Source organism: Haliaeetus albicilla, chromosome 7 (assembly GCF_947461875.1).
Source record: "Haliaeetus albicilla chromosome 7, bHalAlb1.1, whole genome shotgun sequence".
Taxonomy (NCBI): Eukaryota; Metazoa; Chordata; class Aves; order Accipitriformes; family Accipitridae; genus Haliaeetus; species Haliaeetus albicilla.
This window is the reverse complement of record NC_091489.1, coordinates 14885836-14908561: the sequence shown is the minus strand read 5'-3', so window position 1 is coordinate 14908561 and position 22726 is coordinate 14885836. Positions and strand designations below refer to the sequence as shown.

Genomic DNA, 22726 nt, shown 5'->3' with positions numbered 1-22726 from the left:
CACTTCAGGATTAAAATCTGCAGAAAAACATATGGATGAAAGGTAAATTTGCAGAGCTTTCCCTTTTGATTAAAATATGCAGTCTTTATTCTAGGCACTTGCAGCCAAATTTCGGAATATGGCATTGAAGAGTGTAAGTGAAACTCATCACCCGCCATAAGACTAAAGGAGTACAGATTTTACATTGCTGTTGATGTGTATTCTTCATCCTGGCTCTAGCAGGTCTCACAGTATGACTTTCTTTTGTACAGAAAGGGGCTGTAGCCCCTGCCCACCTGTTTCACCAGACCAGAGAGGGGGTCTTGGAGAGTTCTTGGCTGGCATGCAGCCCCCAGGGTACCTCTGGGTGCCGATTGCCCAATAAAGGCACCCTTTGCCAGCAGTATGGGGCCTACCAGAGGAAAGGCCACACTGGTGATGTCTGAGGAATAGGTCGTTATACCAAATCTCTGGTTAGTTTATCCACCATATGTCAGGAAGGCACAGAAATAAAGAGCAAACCACAATATTCACGTCAGTATGCACGTCAGACCCATTTAGCTATCTTTCTGCACATGGTATAGGGGAAGGAGACAACCAGTCTCTTTATCCCTGTTTGCCATACACATTGTCTAGCTGATTTATACCTATTGAACTTAAAATATTATTCTAATGTGCTAAGGCCCTTTTCATCAACTTTGCCTTTTTCTTTTTTTTTTTTTTAAATTGTTTTTCTATCTGTGAATACATTAAACTACCCAATTAAGATAAAAAGAATGCTGATCAAATCTATTCTCCAGTCATTGCACTTAGACCCTTCTCATACATATGAACAGACAGCTTGAATGGACATTGTGAACGGAACAGAGACTATTAACAAAGGCACACAGCACATGATTATTCAAACGAAAGGATTTCTGTGTAGCTGTGTTTCTTTCTGTTTGATTGCCTTTTAAATTTTAAGCAACATTTTCAGCTGTGGTTTGTATTTTCAAAGGAACGCTGTGAACACAATGGGATTTATTTGCTGGTTTGAAAATGTGCTTCTGTGTCCCAGCAGGGAGTTCACTCAGATTTTAACATTAAAATATGTGTATACATAAATGACTCCTATGCTGCTTTGATTTGTGGATTTTGTAAAGATATTTTTTTCAAATATGTTAACAGGAATATTTTTGTACTTAGACACTTAGAAATAGGTACTACTAGGCTTTTTAATGAATTATTTTTATTCCTATTATATGGGCTTTTTGATATTTAAAAGAATGCTCACTTCAGGATGAGCAACTCCAGACAAAGTGTGTCCTGATTATATTCAATTTAGAAAATAGATAATCAAATTTGTTTGGTTTAGTGCCTGAGCTCGTCAGTATTTTTCTTGTGCTGCGTGAAACGCTCTGGGAGTTCTGCAAAACTGGCTTACTGTGGCACTGACTTTGTTCCTAGCATCTGTTGTCTGAAATGGAGTCGCTGAAGCCAAAAGTTCACGCCGTCCAAGTCTGCCAGAGTGCCCTGAGGATTCCCGAAGAGGTGGTCACCGGCCTGCCAATGTGCCACAGTGCTCTGCGGCTCCAGGAGGAGGCCAGCCGCCTGCAGCACACTGCCATTCAGCAGTGCAACATCATGCAGGCGAGTGCAACCCCGTCCCGTAAATTACTCAGACTCGAGCAGTGCCATACAAATTGTGAGGAAAACAGAGAATTTCCTATCTCTCTGCATTCCTCTTTTCCATGTAGTACCACTAGGAAGATCCCCACTAAGTTGCAGTCCTTTCTGACTCCATGTTTCTGGGGGTTTTAACATTCATGATCATGTTAACTGTTGATTTAATCAGACTCTCATCTCAGTTCTCTCCTCGATCTTGCTACGTTTTTTGTAATGCTGTTAGGATTGACTAGGCAAGTAGCTAATATACAATTGTATGCAGTCTAATTCTATAATATATGTAATCAGTTAATGAAACTAATATATCATTATAACATCAACTGCTTAGAGTGATTGCATAAAAACTATTGGGTTAATTAAATAGTTTTCTAGGATAAAAACAATTATTTTATTTTCTCTTTATTTAAAATTTATATATATGTTCTTTCTGATTTTGGAGTCATTCAGCATCTATTAAATTTGCATTTTCAAGTTTTGCTAAATATAAGAAAACTAGGATTCATTTGATTGTTTGAATTCATAACTGAACATGTAAAATGTATTTCCAAAGATTAAGAGAATAGCCTTTTACTTTCTTGCTATTTAGTGATAGAAAAATACTTAGTGAGCTATACAACTACAGATCTTCAAGTTAGGTAACAGAAGAGACTTTAGATCATTAAGGATACTTAATGATACGTAAGTACAAGGAAGGATACAATGTCAAACTCAAAAGTTTTAAAAACAGGTTAGACAAACTGCTGGTGAATCTATGATAGCAAGAATTGATACTAGGCTGGTAGGATAATGGTCTGCATCAATCTTCATAATTCTCTCCCAGTTGTATTTTCTGTAAAATCAAACTTTTTCATATAGTCTTTCCACTTCATAAATGGAGGCTTGAAGTGAAAAAGCAGATGAAAATGCTTTATAGTAAAACCATGAGACTAGGCAATACTATCTTTTGGTGGGTATGTTTGGTGCAGGTACTTGCTGGAAGCAGAAGTTCTAGTTCCTTATATTGGATACCTAAAACATCATGTTATGTGAACTGTTTTTTGGAAATAGTTAAATAAATGAAACCACTGAATTCATTGCAGTTCACAATATTTCTGAAGGAACTTTTTCTTGACTATATTCCTGCTTTGCTTATCCAGATGTGAGTGCCAGATAGATGTAAGTTTTCTCCACTTCAGAAAGGAGATCAGTCATGCTTGGACTAAGTAAATATTTATTTTCATGCAGCCACTCAAGATGTTTTTTTCCTCTCTAGGAAGCAGTGGTTCAGTATGAGCAATACGAGCAAGAAATGAAACATTTGCAGCAAATGATAGAGAGTGCCCATCATGAGATCCAAGACAAGCCAATAGCAACCAGCAACATTCAGGAACTCCAGGTCCAGATTTCACGTCATGAGGTAGGAGAGCCAAAATGCAAACACATGGGCTCAATGGCAGTTCGTCCACCCAAAAAACTTTTCATAAGCAATCGTCATAGATTAGCTGAGTAGCTTCTCAGACTTGCTCCAGGCTAGTTGAACAGATAGACTTAATACCAGATACAAAACTCATGCTATTGGTACAGTATGGAGTTTTCATTTGTTTATTCAGTTCAATGTGTGCTAATCTCGAGGCAACATTACGACAAACAAAAGCATTGCATAATTAAGGGACAGTTAATGTAGGTACTCGACTGAGGAGTGTCCTGGAAGTCAATGGAGCAGATAGTCAGGTGAACACTGCTAGTTCAGTGATCATTTTTTATAGATATATATCCTGAAGTACTTACTCATTTCCATCCTAGTACTGTTATGTAAAAGAACACCAAGAGACTTGAATCACAGGAAAACCACAGTAGATTTGGAGCAAAACTCTGCAACGTGTACTCCAAAGGCTTCTTTTAAAGTCATTGTTGGGAAGAGTTTTGTCCTGTGGAGTTACAGGTCCTGCCTTCAAACTCATTGATCGTCAGCACTCGAATGAGTTGGGACAGTCCCTGTGCAGCCCTCTCGCTGTGCTGGCATGGGAGCTCTTGAGCCCCTTTCCCCTTCGCCTGTCTCTTCTGTATTTCTTGGGATAGACAATGCACCACTGATCTCTGTGTGTCACTTTTGGCACCAGATGGCACCATTTCTTTACCTTTGAATTAAAGCTATCTGTGCTATTATGTAATATAACCTAATGTTATATGTGTTGCTCATTTTCTATCCAATTGTTACAAAAGTCAGTATGAACACAGAGCAAGTTGCCTAAAGAAACACTACTGGTTTTTTAGTACTGAATTAATAATGCTACTATTCTCTGTTCAAATGTTCTGGAACAGCAAATGCAGGAGAGTGGCTTCAGCAATACAGGGTAATATTGCTGGAGGAAGGAATGATGCTGCAGGGCGAGGAATTAAAAATGGGGCAGCTTAAGTTTCATCTACATTTGAACAAGCTCAGTAGCTAGGAGTCCTTCTAAACATCTGCAGGAAGACAGCAGCTTTACTCTATTGCACATGTTGAGATCAACCAGAGTGGACAGGTTTCATACTTGCAAGCTTTCCACATTTACGGGTAAGGAGTTTCGAAAGACTGAGATATGCATATTTTTGGCTCGTATTTTGTCTGCTAAATACCTGTGGAAAAGCATAGCGTAAAGGAGATATACCAAACCCTATATTATTACACTACTTCAAAAAGCAAGTCTGTCAAGATGCTTGTTAGTTGTGTTATTAATTTAAGAAGACATCAGTTACCAGATTCCTTGTTGAAGCCTGCAGGAACAAGAACTTAAAGGGACATTTGTATTGCTATATTCAGAATTAAAATAAGAGGAAGAAAGCAGCAGGAAAGTACACCCTGATTTGTAGGAAGCTTGTATTACTATGCATGTACGTAACTAGTTACATTCTAGACCTATGTTTACTGAACTGTGTTTCTTTCCGATAAAAATGTGGGAGAGTATCTCCATACTTGTGAATTATTTTAATGGACAATACAGTACCTCATAAGACATTGCTTTTATAAGTGGCTTTATTTTTTTCACAATTACATTTTTGCCTCCTTTTCCTTTTCTTTGTTTCCAGTTGAGAGAGGTATGTTAGATACTCAGTGCATTGGACATTAATGCCACAAACGTTATTGCATTTCAGTAATATAGATGGAGTTAAGAAAGTATATTGAATGACAATAATTTCCTACTGAGCCCCAGAGATGTCATTCATTGAGCATTAGTGAATGACTGGTACTTGTCAAACAGAGCAGGTAACTATTCCACCTGCTAGACATTAAAGTTATGGCTTGATTTGATTGCAGTTTGGTTTTTGATTGATCTAGTTGATGTTTTACACTCAAGACTTTGCTTAGTCTCCAAGGTAAGCCTTGGAGCTCCAAGAGAGCTCCTTTTGTTGCTAAAGTGACAGACAGTGACCAGGTACCACTGAAACCCAGGCAGTAAAGTGTCATCCTCAGTCTTTGTGCTGCTTCCATTTCTAACTCTGTATTTCTTGCTGTGACTGTTCTGCACTGTGATTTTGAGGAAATGGTTTCCTGAAAATGTTATACAACCAAAAAAATCTTTTAATTTTACCAGCCTGAAGCAGTAATCTTATTTACTTTTCAAAAGATATTGTAATTACTTATGATTATACCTGCTAGATCTTGCAATTTCTGTTGCTATTTTTCTTGAAAACTTGTGTTTGTTGAAGAAAGAAAAGCAGTTATAAAAATAAAGCAGAAATATGTATTAAAATGAATAATCACCAATTTAGCAGGCAAGCTTGTGAAATGTTTTCACTTTATAGATCAAAATTCTATCACGTTACTGAGTCTCTAGGGAGACAGGAACAATAGCTTTGGCAGAAATGTGAATCTTCCACCATTTTTTATTTTAAGTGTATTAATTGAAAGCGTTAAGACTGGACACTGAACTGGGCAGCAGTACAGGGTAGGAGAGAAGACAAGTCAGTTTCGAAGGCTATTCATGTTCGTCTTTCTTCTCTGACTAAACTTAAACTTACGATGGTGTTTGGCCATGCAGATAGACCATTTCATAGCCATAAAAACCAGTATTTTAAAATACACTCTGCTTTAAGCCAGATTCCCCAGCTCTTTTTAAGGAAAAGTTAGTGCTCTGCGCAGCTCAGCTTTTAACTCTGAAGACTTACACAAAACCAAAAGAAGATTAAAGTATAGCTTATCCAAACACTGGGAAAAAGCGATCCAGTCTGCATTTAATCTTATTATGTGACTGATTGTTCCTATCACATTTGATCTTGTTAGACCCTGTGAGTTATTGTTGGAACAATTCTTTCTTTCTGGCGAGCTCTGAATGGGGCATTCTGTACAGTTGTGGTTACCACATGACCTCATTTCCATGGCATGCACTGTGTGGAGAAGCTTCATCTTCCTCAGACAAATGGAAATAGAATGGGGAAAAAATAGGACAGGAAGAGGGAGAGGTGTTCCCCTTTACTGCAGTTGGACACTTATAGACGCCGTGTCAGGCTGGATGCAAGCGTGAGGTCTCCCTCCCTCCCTCCCTCCCTCCCTCTTTCCCTCCCCTCTGCGACTATCATGCACACAGTGCCTTTCGCAGCACTTTTGCGGCTTCGCTTCAGAGCTCTCGGCTCTGTGGTTTAGCTGTGCAGCCAGACGCAGCCTGACTTGTTCCCTCCGCTATCAACATCCTGCTCGTCAGCTAGTGCAGAGGCTTATGCGGGGTTTCTGAGGCAGCGCTAGGATGTTATTGGCTGGGCTTAGAGGAGAGAGCTTGCCTTCACCACGGAAGCCGAAATGCTGCTGGCCCTGTGGCCGTCATTGGCTGCCTCTGCATTAGGGAAAAAAAATGTTTCCTCAGGAGCTGGCTCAGAAGATCAAAGGATACCAGGAGCAAATTGCTGCTTTGAATTCGAAGTGCAAGATGCTGACAATGAAAGCAAAACATGCCACCATGCTGCTGACGGTGACAGAAGTGGAGGGGCTTTCAGACGGAATGGAGGAGCTGGATTCAGACCTGCTCCCAGCACACCCCACTCATCCCTCGGTGGTTATGGTAAGGAATGCATTGGTCTCAGTGCCGTTTATCTGAGCTGCTTGCTTTCGCATCATTGCAACACTACCGTGTAGCAGATTGCCGCAGCTCACATCTACGTTTTGCTTTTGAAATGGCTGGAGTGTGGCAAACCAAACAAGTTGCAGATTCCCCTTACTCTGTTTTGCTTTATATGGGTTTTCAAGACTTGTTCATAAAGGATGCAGTTATTTAACAGACAGATACCGGCAGAAGTTGTCTGTAATAAGATGCAAATATAGCGCTTTTTCGTAGCTGTCAGCGTGCAAGAGCAAATGCTAAGAAACTACTGAATTGCAGGAATAAGATAAAAACAGAATAAATATTATTTCATAACATGTTGCAGTGTATAGGTTTTACGCGCCATATTTTTAAAGCTCTTGTCTTAAAATGTTGATGTGATAATTGACAATATGCTGCTATATTCTCAGATGAGTGTGTTGGAAATGAAAGCTGGCTAAATACTGCCATAAGCCTCATCTTTGAATTACTCTGCTTTTGTTTGTTTCTAATTGGGTCTCATTACAAACATAACTGCTGATGCTATGGAGATTTTTGTCTGAGTGAAAACAGAGTGCGGATTTCCGGATTTATCACTGTGTAACAGCATTGGGGAAGCAGGAAGAATATGTTGCTACTGGATTGTGTGTATTTTATATTTCAAGTCTGTTCCTTGTTCTAACCAGGCCTGGATACTGAGGCCAATACTGCATTATTCTGTAGCTCTCCATAGTATTCCCATCTGTGGCAGTGATTGTATTAGAAGACACTTAGGCAAACCCTAATTTGTTACGATTGAGTTGCTCACTATACATTTTCTTTTAAATTCATTAGGGTACAGGAAAGCATGTTCATACTGAAGTATGACAAGTGAATGAGACTATTAATTCAGCCAGATTTTTAGATTGGTAAATGTAAGAGCATAAAGTATGACTAAATAATGTCATGGTGATTCTGGCCATGTGTTGTTTTTCTTGTTTTGATCTCAACCTAAGCCAAACTGAAGTTGAGGTAACTGACTTTCTTCCTGTGCTCTGGGGTTGCTTTTCCTGTGGCAGATGACTGCTGGTCGCTGTCACACGCTGCTCTCCCCTGTCACTGAGGAGTCTGGGGAGGAGGGAACCAACAGTGAGATTTCTTCTCCACCCGTCTGTCGCTCTCCCTCACCTGTGGCTAATACAGATGCTTCTGTTAACCAGGTACCTCCCTCTTGGCATTCATTCGGCTTTTATCTCAGACATGCATGGTTCCATTCCACAGGTGGTTTATTTAATTCTCTGAAATAATGTTTACCCATAGCTCTAAGGAACTGAGGCTTTAACCTCTAACCTAACTGATCCTTCAGGTTCTAGTTCAAAATGGATACAGATATTGACTTCTGAGTTTAAAATGTATAAATCTGGTGTTACAGCTATTCACTATTTTAAAAAATAAATTTTAAGTGACAATTACAAAGCTCTTCCATGTCACTTCTCTTTTCTATTTATAACCTAAGGGTTTTTTTCTCAGTAGCACTTAATGGAAACTTGCATCCTGAGAAAAAAATGCAATTTTGTACTCCCCATAATAAAACATTGCATTATGTCCATATACATCTATCTTGCTGTACATTGGCATTGTAGCATTGTAGTCACAGTCTGGTATTTTCCACTTCATACCATTTCAATTATTAAGTTTCATGTATTTTTTTCATGTATTGTTCATTCCATACTTTCCATGACAGTCAAAATTATTTTAAGTGCTAATGAGGCAGATCAGTGAAATCACTGAAGTTAGATTTTAAATCAAAACTGAGGCCTCTCACACTTCCAATAGGAACGAGTGTACAACAGCATTGATTAAAATGCAAGCAATGAACCAGCACATTGAGCATCACACCCATGAAGGCACACGTAAAATGTTAAGCTTTAGAAGTTTAGGAACTAGCCCTAGGAGCAGTCACTTCCTCACTGAATTCATCATGTTGTGGGTTTTGTGGTTGGTTGTTTCATTTTGCATTTGTGACTGCTTCCAAAATGACCACTGCAGACTTGAAGGGTAGAGTGTGTTGTGTTGCATTGCTGAGTAGAATTAGAGAAGTTTGAGCAAGATGCCCATTGATTCCTTCCACTAATTTCAAAGATGCATATGGTGCTATAGAAGTTGCTGAATATAAATGATTTGTTTTCATGAACTGACGTGAGAAAGAATACTAAGGTAAGATAGTAAGAATGGTGACAAAATCTTCAGCAGCATAATTAAAAAAGTCACGTAGGGAATGAGAAGGATTTTTCTAGTGTTCTGTTATTTCAGATAATCACAAATTTCCTAGTAGAGTTTTTACTTACAGTAGAAAGGCACCTATATATTTCAACACAAAAATCTTATGACAGTGTTAATCAGTGAAAAAGTTAAAGGAGCAAGAGCAGCTTGCTTCCTAATAAACAAAGCCGATGTCAGTTCATTACATTTCTCTGAAAATGTAAAACCAGGCTAACAGCTCCGGTAACTCAAATAGTAAGGAAAACCCAGTGAAGATGCTGTTGCACTATGAGCTGACACCAAAATGCAAGTTTTAGAACCTGTGATTTACTAGGACAAAATTGAACAAAAAGATGATGTCTTTCATTTAACAGAAGATGTTTGAAAGAGATAAAATCGATGGTGTTATAATAGTCTAAAAAACTTACAGGCGAAGGTTTCTTCAGTGTGGTTAATGTTGAAATGAACTGCACAGACTAAGCAATAAGCGGAAGAACATTCCAAAATGCAGTGGTTTACTTACAAAATGCTTAGGTTCACACTCATATGAGATTAAAACTAAAGAAGCTATGAAACTGCCAGTGCTGATCATGATGAATGCCCAGGGAGACTTCAGGAAAGAAGGTTGGTTAAAAAAAAATAACTCTACATATTAGTGAATTAGGAGCTTAAATGTAAGTTAAAAATATTTTGTATTCACTAAGACTCAGCAAAACTAATTTGGAAATGTTTTGTTTTAAAAAGTAGCCAATGTTAAGCGAAATAATTTCTCACAGGAAGATCACCTGCAAAATCCAAAAAAAACCCCATGTGAACAGGAACTCTAGAAAGTAAAGAATTACATTAATTTAGTCTTTGGAAAAAAAATAAAAGCTCTTATGAAGTCGGGTTGGGGAGGGGAAAGGTGGGTGTTAAGACTGTTGTTAAATTCATCCCTAATAATCTCTCTACAGTCTTTCATCAGGATTTCTTAACATTTCTTAATGGTGAAATGTAGCTAGTCTGAATTCAGACATCTATGCGCTATTTTTACATTACTAACAAGTAATGAAAATATAAAACAAGTGCCAACTGTGTATTAGTGGAAAGACTGGTTCTACATATTGAAATAGATTAAAAAAAGACCGTAAATACAAGAAAGTGACAGATCTAGCACTCTTATAAGGTAACAGTTGCCCAGGTTGTTTGTTTCATACTGAAACTCCTCTAAAAACAATGGAGTAGGGGGGGAACTATAAAAATGTTAACTTTGAAAAGGTTCAGGAATTTCATAGTATATTATATTTCAGTAACAGCTAAAAGTTCTTCAATGCAGTTTATTGTGATGTGTAGCAAAACCAGACACTTAGAATCATAGAATCATTTAGGTTAGAAAGACATTCAAGATCATCGAGTTCAACCATCAACCATGCCCACTAAACCATGTTCTGAAACTTCATCTGTGCTGCAGTACTGAATGAGAATCCTTTGGGCCTAAAACTTCTCACACTTACCCAAAGATGTAGTTGATTAAAATTTCGCACATTTTTTAAAACTTGTTTTCCAGATACACAATGCAGAGCAATTGAACTGAAAAAGCTGGTGTTATCACTAAGCCTTGGAGGCCACAGCTGATTCTGTGCTTCAAGCCTTCAGCTCTGGGTCACTGTTAAATGTCTATCTCCTTGTACACAGCCTACTTAATTATTCTTTCTCCTTCCATTACGAAAACTCATCTAGGGTGCAACAACCCTTGTTAAATATCTTTTGAAATCTAAACACACCCTTTGACCCTACATCCTAACAACAAAGCTTGACTACTGTTCATTGGCTACTTTTCATAAAAGTGGGCATGAGATATTATGGCTTTTACAGGGGCAACAAAATATGTTACTTGTAAAAACATCTGGATTCACACTACCATCATGTGAAAGCTCTGCCAAAAAGAAACTGCCATGTTGTATGCTCCAGAAAGTAGTTGAAAAGATGGGGAAAGGGATTGCTTTTCCCTCTCTGTAAATGCAAGCCCTTTATTCTGGAAACCATGATTAAGAAGTCTCAGAAGCACAGCTTTTCTATTGGCCTTGAGAGAGACTAGCTAAGGGCTGGAGAGTAGCTGCAGAGAAGGCAAAATGAGAAGTTGCCTGCACTGGTGCAATTTTTCACCGTGACTTGGGAAGATCACTTGTGGTCAGAGTAAAAAAATTCTGTTTCCCAATTATTGCCTTTGAAGAAGTACCTCATCTGACACTTTTGGACAATTTGGTGGGAGTGACCTGGTTTCTATGCTCTTCCAGAGCTTGTTTGGTTTTGTTCACATACTGTGTTAGATAACATACTGAAATGACATTGGGAAATAAAGATTCTGCTCCAGATCAGGGGACAAACAGGGGGATGATCACTTCCCCGGTACTGCTGGCCACACTACTTCTGATACAGGCCAGGATGCCGCTGGCCTTCTTGGCCACCTAGGCACACTGCTGGCTCATATTCAGCTGGCTGTATACCAATACCCCAGGGCCTTTTTGGCTGGGCAGCTTTCCAGCCACTCTTCCCCAAGCCTGTAGTGCTGCATGGGGTTGCTGTGACCCAAGTGCAGGACCCGGCACTTGGCCTTGTTGAACCTCATACGATTTGCCTCAGCCCATCGATCCAGCCTGTCCAGATCCCTCTGTAGAGCCTTCCTACCCTCGAGCAGATCAACACTCCCGCCCAACTTAGTGTTGTCTGCAAACTTGCTGAGGGTGCACTTGATCACTTGTCCAGATCATTGATAAAGATATTAAAGAGAACTGGCCCTAATTCTGAGCCCTGGGGAACACCACTTGTGACTGGCCAGCGACTGGATTTGCCTCCCTTTGCCACCATTCTTTGCGAATTTGTATTTATACACATTTACACTCTTACATTTGCTGTACAGCAAATGGTCTGTGGCCTATTTGGTAGACACAGTTCTGTAAGCTGCCAAGTGAAAGGCGCTTAGTTTTCTCTCAGTCACATGGCTTGACATGCTGAATTTTCCTCCTCATCATACAGGGTCAGGACAGAAGAAATTTGAGAAATTTGCAATCATTGGAGGAGGATTTTCCAAGTACACTTTTCAGTAGATTTTGAGCAACTTTTTATGCAAGTATTGTGATAAGTCTTGAGAGCTGCCTGAAAGAAGATTTGGTCCAACCTAACAGAAGTCAGTGGAAAATCTCTTACTGATTTCAGTGGCAGCAAAACTGTGTCTTAAAGTTTTCACTGGGGCGTTTACAAATTCAAAATGATTGAGGAAAGTGGACAACAGCTTCTGTGTCACATCGTCTGGAGCATAGTTCACTAAGCGAGGCTACTGAGTGAGAAGAAGGAAGGTTGTAGCATTTCTCACCTTCCAAATAGATGTGGTGGTAACTGTTATACATGATTTCAGTTTTAAATAATCCTTGTCGTCAAGTCTGCTTTCCTGACTTAAATATAGATACTGTGCATGTTTCCTTAATTTTACATTTTCTGTAGATCTTTTTAATTGTCACCTGCAATAGCTGAAGAAATGCCCATACACTAAGTATAGAAGTTCTGGTGAGAAACAGTTCCACCCTGAATTTTCAACAGTAATTTGAACATTTGCCCAGTTTCCTTAGTACTTTTGGTCCCTTTTCCCACTATCTTTTATAAGTTAATTGAGAGTACCTGTTTGTTTGAAGTCTTACTATAAGCTAGTGCTTCAAACTCTTTCTTACATCATTGACTAGTCCTACAGCATATTCCTTTTTGGTTCTTCTGTTGCCTTCTCTGTGCTAGTGTTCATTAGGGTGATATTCTTTGCCACCTATATACCATAACCCACTGTCTGTTGTGATGGGTTTTCCCCATGTGTAGTTGTGATGATGCTAGAACAACACTCCCACTTGTAGCACTCCTAGCCTTTCCATGTCCGTCCACAGTTGCCTCCTGCACCTCCAAGCTGCATCCACAATCTTCATCATAGTGAAGCTCCAAACCATACTAAGTGTACTACTATTAAATATTTATTTACTGTGTTGCTCAGAGGTTTCCCGGTGGTTTTGGCTTTGTGGGTTTTGTTTTATTTTAATGGACACATGCAATGGGGCAGTATGTGGGGGGATAATATGCAGTATCTTTCATTTTGAAAGTGCAATAATGTGCTTCATGCTTGTAGGACATTGCTTATTACCAAGCCTTATCGGCTGAACAGTTGCAGACAGAAGCTGCTAAAATTCAACCCAGCACTTCAGCCACCCAGGAGTTTTACGAACCAGGCTTAGAATCAGCCGCTAGTGCCAAATTGGATGATTTGCAGCGTTCTTGGGAAACACTGAAAAATGTGGTAAGTCTTCATCTGGAAGGTTCAAAATGATCTGCTAGCTTGTAAGGAATAAATTGCAAAGAACTGGTTCAGCTAATATTCTTCTCTGCAATTCTTGGTTTTCAGATGGTAACAGGAATTGTTAGTTGTGATATTATATTATATTTTTTCTGTTTGAAAGCCTGTGCAGGATGGACTTCTATTAAGAAAAGATAAAAGTTATTAAGGCTGATAATTGCCTTCAGAAATATTGGCTATGGTCAGACTATATTCCATAACCTAACAGGGAAATCCACTCGTGCTGGATGAGCTGGCAAAAAAAGGCTCAAGAATCCAGTTTCTCCAAATACTGAGTCAACAAGTTTCTACACGGTAATGCAGCAAAATCATTCAGTGGTGTATGAAAATGGTCAAAGTTTTGGTCACGTGGTATAAGTTTTAATTCTTTGCAGAGGCACAGTAGCTACTATGGGGTATTAAGAAATATGCATCTAGCAAATGGTGCACATCCGCATGTTTGAGTGCATAAAATCTAAAATAAGCATGAGAATGTGCCTAGGTTTTCCCTGCTTATTAAAGTCAAATTTTTTCAGTCACAATCTAGAGTTTGACTGATGATGTTTAAACAGATAAATATTTTTAATATGGATGTTTTGCTTTATAATTTATACTTCTGAAAAATTGTTGCAAGTTTTTGGTTTTAGTCTTGTAAGCCTAGGGACGTATGAAGCAGAAGAAAGAGCAAATCCTGTATCAGAGGACAGAATTTATACCTTCCATTCCTCTTCAGATCAGTGAAAAGCAGCGCACCCTCTATGAAGCTCTTGAGCGTCAACAGAAGTATCAGGACACACTCCAGTCTATATCCACAAAAATGGAGACCATTGAGGTCAAACTAAATGAGAGTCTGGAACCAGCCAAAAGCCCGGAGAGCCAGATGGCTGAACATCAGGTAAAAACTTATATGTGAGAAATAGAGGGAGAACATGCATTACCTGTATACCTTTAGTTCCCTTTTTTTAGATAGTAGCATTCTTCATGGCTGGATGCCTCAAAAACGTGCATTAGTTGTATGAACCTTCTCTGTTAACCGTATGTCTTGCCTTTCTGCTATTCTAAAGATGGTGTAATGGTGATTCTTTTAATAAGGAGCCTTTTTAAAAAGTAGAATAGAGCATAACATGTTGTCCAATTGAAATTTTCAGCAAAATCTTTTGTCAAAGGTTGTGTTCAGTGACACCTACACATACTGTTCTTCGGCATAAGTGCTATGAGCATATATCAGACTATTTATAATGTTTCCAAATTTACTAAGATCATAACCAATACTGATGCATTGTAAATTGATCTAAATACAATCTTCGCCTTGTTAAACAAAACAGACAATGCAAAGCACACAAAAAATTCTCTCCCAAGGGAAGTCTTGGGAAACGATGCTCTCGATAATAAGAGAATATTTTATCAAGTAATCATTCTGACATTTGTCCAAGTTGTAATCATCTAAGCTTTCTATGTGATAGCTTGAAACTATCTGGTGGGACCGGTTCTCATTTCAGTGGGAACTCCATGACCTGAAAAGGATAACATTTGGCTTTTGTAGCACTGTGTGATGTCTTGTGCATCCAATGTGTGTATACTATCAGACAAGAAAGTAAAGTATCTGCTCTAAGGTATTGTTAAGGCAACATCCTTTTGTGGGTATCTTGGAAACTAATTTGTAGAATAAGAATGATAGTAAGAACTTCTTTTACATCATGGAGTTGATATCTGGATGTTTACATATATTGCTGGATGTTCTTTGTCCAGTTAGTAAGGTTTCAGGCTGAAGGCTAACTCATGCCCCTATTTTTCTCTTACAAACACACACTCACTCACTTGTTCATTATCTTCACTTTATCTACTGGAATTCCCTGCAGAAAATTTATAGGAAGAATAAATCTGTATGTATAATATTTCCAAAAGAATACCTTCTTGTGATATGTTTGAAATTCAAGATAAGTAATTAGATCCATATTTCAGTTATCAGATGCATGACCCTAGCTTAAGCAACTAAAAGCAGGACTCAGTCCTGAATTCTGACTCTACCAAACCAGCAGTGATATATTGCACTACTCTGTGTTCCTCATGCTCCCTTGGGACAGTCATCTTGAATTTTATATTAAGCCTTTGCCTCCTGAGATACTTTCTTCTCACTGATAAATGAAGCAAATACTTTCTCTGCTCTCATTTCTAAACAGGCTTTGATGGATGAGATTTTAATGTTACAAGAAGAAATCACTGAGCTTCAGACATCATTAGCCCAGGAGCTGGTTTCAGAACCACTGGATGCAGAAGCTGCCGATCAGCTGGCATTGCAGTCCACTCTCACAGTCTTGGCAGAACGGATGGCCACGATTCGAATGAAGGCATCAGGAAAACGACAACTATTAGAGGTATAAGAAAAAACCTCTAGGATTGGGTCTTTTGGATCACATTCCAGATTTTGAGAGCCCCTTTTGGTAGACCTGTACATTCCACAATGTTCTTAGTCACCACTGAATGCTGATAATTAAGTCATTTTCAGTTCTGCTCATTTCTCACAATTCCTTTCAGTAATAAATTATCGTTCTTCTTTAGCAAGCCCCTCATCTTAATGCTAGGTGATAAGTAACCAGAAGGAACTTGGAAACACACTACAGGAGTCATATTATATATATATAAAAATTTTTTTTTTTTTAATATCCACTTTGACACTTTCTCCACAGGAGAAGTAACGAAGCACAGGTATTAAAAGTCATGTTATCTACAGTAAACTTTTGAGGAGTCACCTGTCCAAACTGGGAAAAAAGAGAAGGGGGAAAGCTTAAAACAAGAAATAACACCTCTTCCAAAACGTTGCATTGTTGTCTATGCTCATCTTCCCAGTGATTTTCATGCAACCTTTTATTATGGAAGATGCACCCCTTTATTTCTTTGCCTACCAGCTTTACCAACACTCCTTTAATACTAAGGTGATTTTTAAAAAGTCCTTTACATATAAGAATGTTGCTGTGTATATTATATAGGTGAGAAAATGCTTTCATACTAAATCTGGCTATGGTATGGCTACTTTGAACACTGCGGGGCAGCTTTACTGCTGTACTGCTAAGAACTGTAGCAGTGAATTCACAAACACAGCAACTGCTGCCTTCATAATTTCCAGCAGCAATCGATTCTGAGAGACTGAGTGAGAACTGGCTCTGTGGATCTACCTGGGTTACAGGGTGCATTGACTGCATTAGTTCTGTGCAGTTACCTGAAACAGTGAACAGGTCCTTAGAAAATATCTTTGTTATTCTTAAAAAATTGCACTAATTTTTTCCTTCTCAGAAGTAAAGTGGCTTTTACATAAATATAAGAGGCTGAAAGTAGAATAGGGGTCTTAATGTTTATAACTTGCATCCCATACAGGATCTTACAAACTCCTTGATTGTACTTAGGAGGAGATGCTAACTAATAATTTCAAGATAAAGCATGAGTCAAATATACTACTCTTAACTATGGTTAGGATTCTGACAGTTACTTTGATACAATAGTACAAATATCCCCCCATAATCCTGGCTTAGAAATATGTATCGTAAGTAGACAATATTCAGTAATTTAACCTGTGCATTTTATAGCTCTGATTTCAAAGATAAAATCTTCCAGAATACTACAGGGATATAAATATAGAAATACGGATAGAACAGGTAATGAAAACATTTTGCTGTTGAGGGCGTGGATTAGTAATATTGTTCTTTCTGTTGACCTAATTTAAATAACTAGACCTTGAGAACTGTTCAGCTCTGGATTATTTGAGACACTTAACAACTATCATTATTCTTTAAATTATTCTAACATGCAATTATTAATTTCCCATTAAAATTAAGCATTCAGAAAAGCTGTGTGAACACTCCCCTGTGTGAGGGATTTGCCCTGCACATACAGGTCTGAATTTCCTTACAGAAGTGTGGTAGGTTGACCCTGGCCAGCAGCCAAACACCCACCCTCACTCCCCTCTCCCGTGGGATGAGGAAAAAATAGAAGGCAGGCAAAAAGACTCACGGATTGAGATAATGACAGCTTAACAGGGTAAGGAAAAGCTGTTCGTGCAAGGAAAGGAAAATGAGGAACTTATTCACTACTCCCCCATCAGCAGGCAGATGTTTAGCCACTTTCCTGGAAAGCAGGGTCTCAGCAGGTCTTAACAGTTGCTGGGGAAGGCAAACACCATAACCACAAATTCCACCCCCCCTCCTTCCCCTGAGCTTTTATTGTGGAGCATGATCTCGTATGGTATGGAATATCCCTTTGGTCAGCTCAGGTCAGCTGTCCTGCTGTGTCCTCTCCCAACCTTTTGCCCACCCCCAGCCTACTGGCCTTTGTGAGGGGCGGTTGGAAAGAAAGCCTTAATGCTCTGCAAGCACTGTTCAGCAATAGCCAAAACATTGCTATGTTATCAGCACAGTTTTAGCCACAGTTGCAAAGCACAGCACCGTAGAGGCTGCAGTGAAGTTAACTCCATCCCAGCCAGATCCAGTACAATCTCCTCTTGTTCCATACCGCTTGCAGCATGCTCAGGTTCCACATTATCTGATGCATCTAAGTATCCTCTGACCATCCCATTCTATCTGCTCCTTATTCCTCTACTCTCTCCAGAGCTCTGTATCTCTCTTGTACTGGGGAGCCCAGAACTGGACACAGTACTCCAGCTGTGGATTCACCAGTGTTAAGTAGAGGGGAAGGATCATCTCTGTCAACCTGCTGGCAACGCTCCTCCTAATGCAGCCCAGGATAGCATTAGCCTTCTTTGCCCCAAGGCCCCATTGCTGGCTTGTGGTCAACATGGTGTCCATCAGAACCCCCAGGTCCTTTTCTGCCAAGCTGCTTTCCAGCTTGGGGCCAGGGAGTCCGTGTTGCTGCGATGCTGTTGCTGCAGCAGCCATTGGAGCTTAACATCCTTCCACACCCCTCAGCACACAGATCCTCCAAGAGGCCGGACAAGGTAGACAGCTCATCAGTCTTCTCTTTACCTACAATGGCTACAGCAAAGGCCCACCAGTACTCTGTTGGGTCCTTGAAATACCCCTCTCATGCCTCTCTTGAGAGAGAGTAAGGCTATCTAACAGCCTGCCGCTGCCAAAAAAAGGCAAAGCTGCTCTCTTTTCCCTGCAGCAAACTCCCAGCTCTCTGTCCCCATGCGTCTGTCCCCCTAAGCAAACAGTTCTGTGCTAGTTGAGCAAACTGAGTCAATGTGGGGGACACCCAAAGGAGAGCAGCCAGAGGAGGCAGAAAAGACCTCACCTTTAGAAGGCTGTAATAGCAGAGATCTACTGAAGGAAGTAGAAATACAGTGACTGAACTGAAACAGAATTTCAGTCACCAAAAAAGCCTGCTCATCAATTGAAAGCAATAATATTTTGTAAAGATTTCCAACTTATGGATGAAATGGCTTATTATGGCTTTTAAATACTATATAGAAGTTGTGTAAGACAGAGAGGGAAAATTGTTTAAAAGTGATTGTCATGGTTTATTTCTTTTAAAAAGGAAAATATAATTTGTACTTCTAGGAAAAACTGAACGAGCAGCTGGAAGAACAGCGGCAAGAGCAGGCTCTTCAAAGGTACCGTTGTGAAGCTGATGAGCTTGACCACTGGCTACTCAATACCCGAGCAACGCTGGACACTGCTCTGGTTACTGCTGAGGAACCTATGGACATGGAAGCACAGCTGGTAGACTGTCAGGTAAATTATCTGTCCTGTAATGTTTAGATGAACAGGATGGATATAGCTTTATCTGAATGAAGAGGCAAATATGGAGCGTTAATGTTAAGACCATTATTGAGTGGGACGAGCCACCATTTTAGTGGGGAAGAAGTTTCTGAGCCCCTTAGCACCTCAGATATGCTCAGTTGGCTTCATCAATGATTTGTGAAATAAAAAATAGCTTGTTCTTCATTTCTTATTAGAGACTGCAAACAGTGCTTTAGAAAGCGCATATAAACACAGCGGTAGGCAAAAAAAGATATCCTGGCTGCAAGAACATTGGAAGCTCTACTACTTTCAGAGGGCATTTTGTTTTGCTTTAAAGGCCTTGTATTCACTTCATTTACTGTTTTTGCTCGGCTCAAGCTAGAGCTGTTGAACAGCTCGCTTGATAGGTATGAAAACACCTGCAGTGTACTTTCCTACTCCTCCCTTTCCAGCTGAAGAACACACTTGCACTAGCAGTGGTGAGTGGGACAGTGTTGTGTTTTCTTCAGGAGTAATCCCTACCCACATTCAGCAGTAAAGTATAATCACCAGTAGTTACTATTTTTATGAATTTAATATTAATCACCCCAGAATACCAAAACAACCGAGGAAAAACATTTTGCTGCAATAGGAGTAATTGCATATACTTTTATTAAAAAGACTTCGATCAGTCATAATATCCAGATTCTCAAATTAGTGGAAGATTTCCATTTTTAAATGAGAGTTTAGAACTGTATGATCTTTATAATTAAAATTACAAGATAGACAAGAGACAGATGGACAAAAGATCCCTTTTCATATTAAAGAATGAGGATCTCAACTATTTTAGGATAAATGAAAGTTAAGTTTCATGTAAGTCTGATGAATTAAACGTCTAGTTAAATTTCCACCAACACGACTTCATCACTGGAATTTTCAGTGTGCTCAGTCTCAAGTGTTCTTTCATCACCCATCTTTGGGAGCTGTTTGTTATATATAGATAAACCCTGTGAACTTAAAGAAAGCAGTAATTTTTTTTAAATATAATCTGTAGGAAGCTCAAAATTTAAAAGAACAGTTAACTTTGTGGAAAAGGTAATCCTGCTGTTCTTTTGCTGGTTCTTAAAATCTTAATACAGTAAGTTTATATAAAGTCCTGCAATTTTTCCACTTTTTAGAGACTGTGCCCTTCTTATCCTGCACACTTTCCTTCAGGAGAAATATTTGTTAAGTTTATACTTGATGGTTGCTATGGAAACAAAAACATTTGATGTCAGGCTAGGTTTTTGAGCAAGAATTGTATGAGCTTTGAGTTTGGAAGATCAAAATATGCACTATGTCTGTAATACATGAATGGTTAATGGAACATCAGGAAAGTAGCTTTTGAGAATAAACATGCCAGAGATTTGTCACTTTAAGACTCTCTTTAGACTAAAGAGGATTATAGAGAAATCCTTAAGTCCATCATGCACCAATCAGAAGGGGCAAATAGTGAGAAGACAAGCTTATCAACGCAGCCAGAGCAACACACAGGAGGAGATAGGAAGCATTTCACTAAATGTACATGAAAGAAAAGGGAAGAAGTAACTCTAGCTGCATGCTCTGTTTCTTGTCATTATGGATGTCAGTCTAGCATCTCGGCCACCTTTACCTTTAATGGGCAAATAAAGAGCATCTCCTCTACAACAAATCCTCTGTTTCAAATAATTTTTTAATTTCCTGTTTTGAAAAGGGTTGCAAACAGAAATGGCAAATACAAACATTTGCAAGCATATTCCAAAGGACTCTGAAAGGGACTGGAAGGCAAGGCAATGATAACCTGACCTGCCCTTAGCTTGGCGACGGGTGAGGTAGGCCACCGGCCGTCTTGCCAGAAAGCGTGACAGATGCTGGAAAATGTATGAATTTGGTTCTTTGTTTTTGCTGCTGCAGAACATGCTGGTTGAAATAGAGCAGAAGGTGGTAGCCTTGTCAGAGTTGTCTGTGCACAACGAGAACTTGCTTATGGAGGGGAAGGCTCACACCAAGGACGAGGCAGAGCAGCTGGCCGTGAAGCTCAGGACGCTGAAGGGCAGTCTCCTGGAGCTGCAGAGAGTGCTCCACGACAAACAGATCAACATTCGGGTAAGTGGCTCTTTCCAACTGGCTTCACGATGGGCAGGAGGTTGGGGGATTTCATAGCAGTTTCGTGCAACTAGGAAAAGGACTAAAAGTATTTTACTGATTTAGTTTGAGCTATTCATCTTTACATAGTAAATGGAATTACACTCCAAAATAAACAACTGCCTAGCAAGTTTTAGCTTATCGTTTTCAAGTTAACCACTTCGTGGTGAAACAATCCTAACCTCATCATACAATCCTAACCTTCACTGAAAGGACAATAACAAAGTAGATTGATGATTAGCTTGGTCTGGATATACTCTGTTCCTGTTCCCAGTCCCTTTAGACTGTGTGTGCTCTGGGGCAGGATCTTTCCCACAACAAAAGAACAATCCTAAATACATGCTTTCCTCCATACAGCGTGCACAATGCAATGAACAGATAACATCAAGATAATGAAACATTTTAAAATATGGCTAATACTTAGTGGCGTCATTACACTAAACAAAATATTATATAAGCAAAGATACATTTAACCTCAGTCTTGTCCTAGGTTTCTATTCCTAGCAGCATTGGTCTGCTTATTGCCACTAGTTTATTTTATTTAACGGTTGGTTTTGGTCGTTCTTTAGGTTAAACTAACATGTGAAGAACCAAATACATACAAGAAACCCAACCATGTAATGTGACTGGCTGGTTTTGAATTTGCTTGCCCTGTTGTGACTCTCTCCCTCCCTTTTCTTTTACTTCTTTTCTGGGATTTGCTGTGCAAACATGATAAGCTTCAAAGATTTCTAGCTTGTAATGCGGATTAAAGTCTACTGAGAGGTTAGCTTGAAAAGTCATTTGACGTGCTAAGAACTATTTTTAGACCAAAGCAACTGCATAACTACAAAACTTACCATAGCGTCACAAAAAACAAAAACAAACAAACAAACAAAAAAATTAAAAAAAAAACACCAAAAAAACAAAAGGCAGGGAAGGAAAAAACCCAGGTATTTATTCCTATTGCCTCTAAGATGAAGTAACTTTAATGTTATTCTTGCATATTAAACCTCATGATTAGGCAAATGAAAAGTGTTATCAACAGCATGTAGGCATATAATACTATATTCTGATATATTACTTGTGAAGTGAAAAGACATCACAGACTTTTTTGCTTAATTTTAAAATACGCATGCTGCATTTTAAAATACAGTGGTGTGATTTAGTTTACTTAAACTTTTAAAACAGATTTTTGGATGCTTTTCTAATATTAAAAATAACAACAAAATAGTTTCCAGATGTAAAATATGACTCATTTAAGATGCTGCATGCATGCAAGACTTAAGTTTCTTTATGAATTGCAAGCCTTTTTTGGGCTGCACTTATGAATCATGGAAGAAAATAGATAGAGGCAGTATAACATCAAATTTTCATTGAGCAATTTTTTTTCAAATGAGAAATTCTATAATGTCCTTTTTCAAACAATCAGGCATAAAGTATTACTTATGGACTGAAGCTCAGAGCATCAGATGCCCTAAAATGCACTAACTTTATTCACTGCCATTATTAACCCTGAGAAATATTACATGCTAACAGTACTGTTGCTCATGCATGTAAGAAACTCAGACTTACACATGTCTCTAGGTGTACTGATAACCTTGTAATTGCCCAGAGGCATAGACCAACCTGCACCAAGGAAAGGA

At 39.1% G+C, this 22726-nt stretch overlaps 1 protein-coding gene across 12 annotated transcripts in view; it reads left to right on the top strand.

Moving 5' to 3' along the window:
• The window catches only part of SYNE1 (spectrin repeat containing nuclear envelope protein 1), a 321099-nt gene that overhangs the window by 210810 nt on the left and 87563 nt on the right, over window positions 1-22726 (top strand). For 10 of the 12 annotated variants that reach the window (XM_069787039.1, XM_069787028.1, XM_069787027.1 and 7 more), the window contains 9 exons: window positions 1426-1608; window positions 2897-3040; window positions 6465-6659; window positions 7736-7876; window positions 13063-13230; window positions 14000-14161; window positions 15447-15641; window positions 18777-18950; window positions 20871-21062. In XM_069787039.1, coding sequence (XP_069643140.1) covers window positions 1426-1608; window positions 2897-3040; window positions 6465-6659; window positions 7736-7876; window positions 13063-13230; window positions 14000-14161; window positions 15447-15641; window positions 18777-18950; window positions 20871-21062 — 1554 coding nt within the window. The remainder of the gene's footprint in view (window positions 1-1425; window positions 1609-2896; window positions 3041-6464; window positions 6660-7735; window positions 7877-13062; window positions 13231-13999; window positions 14162-15446; window positions 15642-18776; window positions 18951-20870; window positions 21063-22726) is intronic. The other 2 variants (XM_069787030.1, XM_069787033.1) reach the window with 2 other exon arrangements.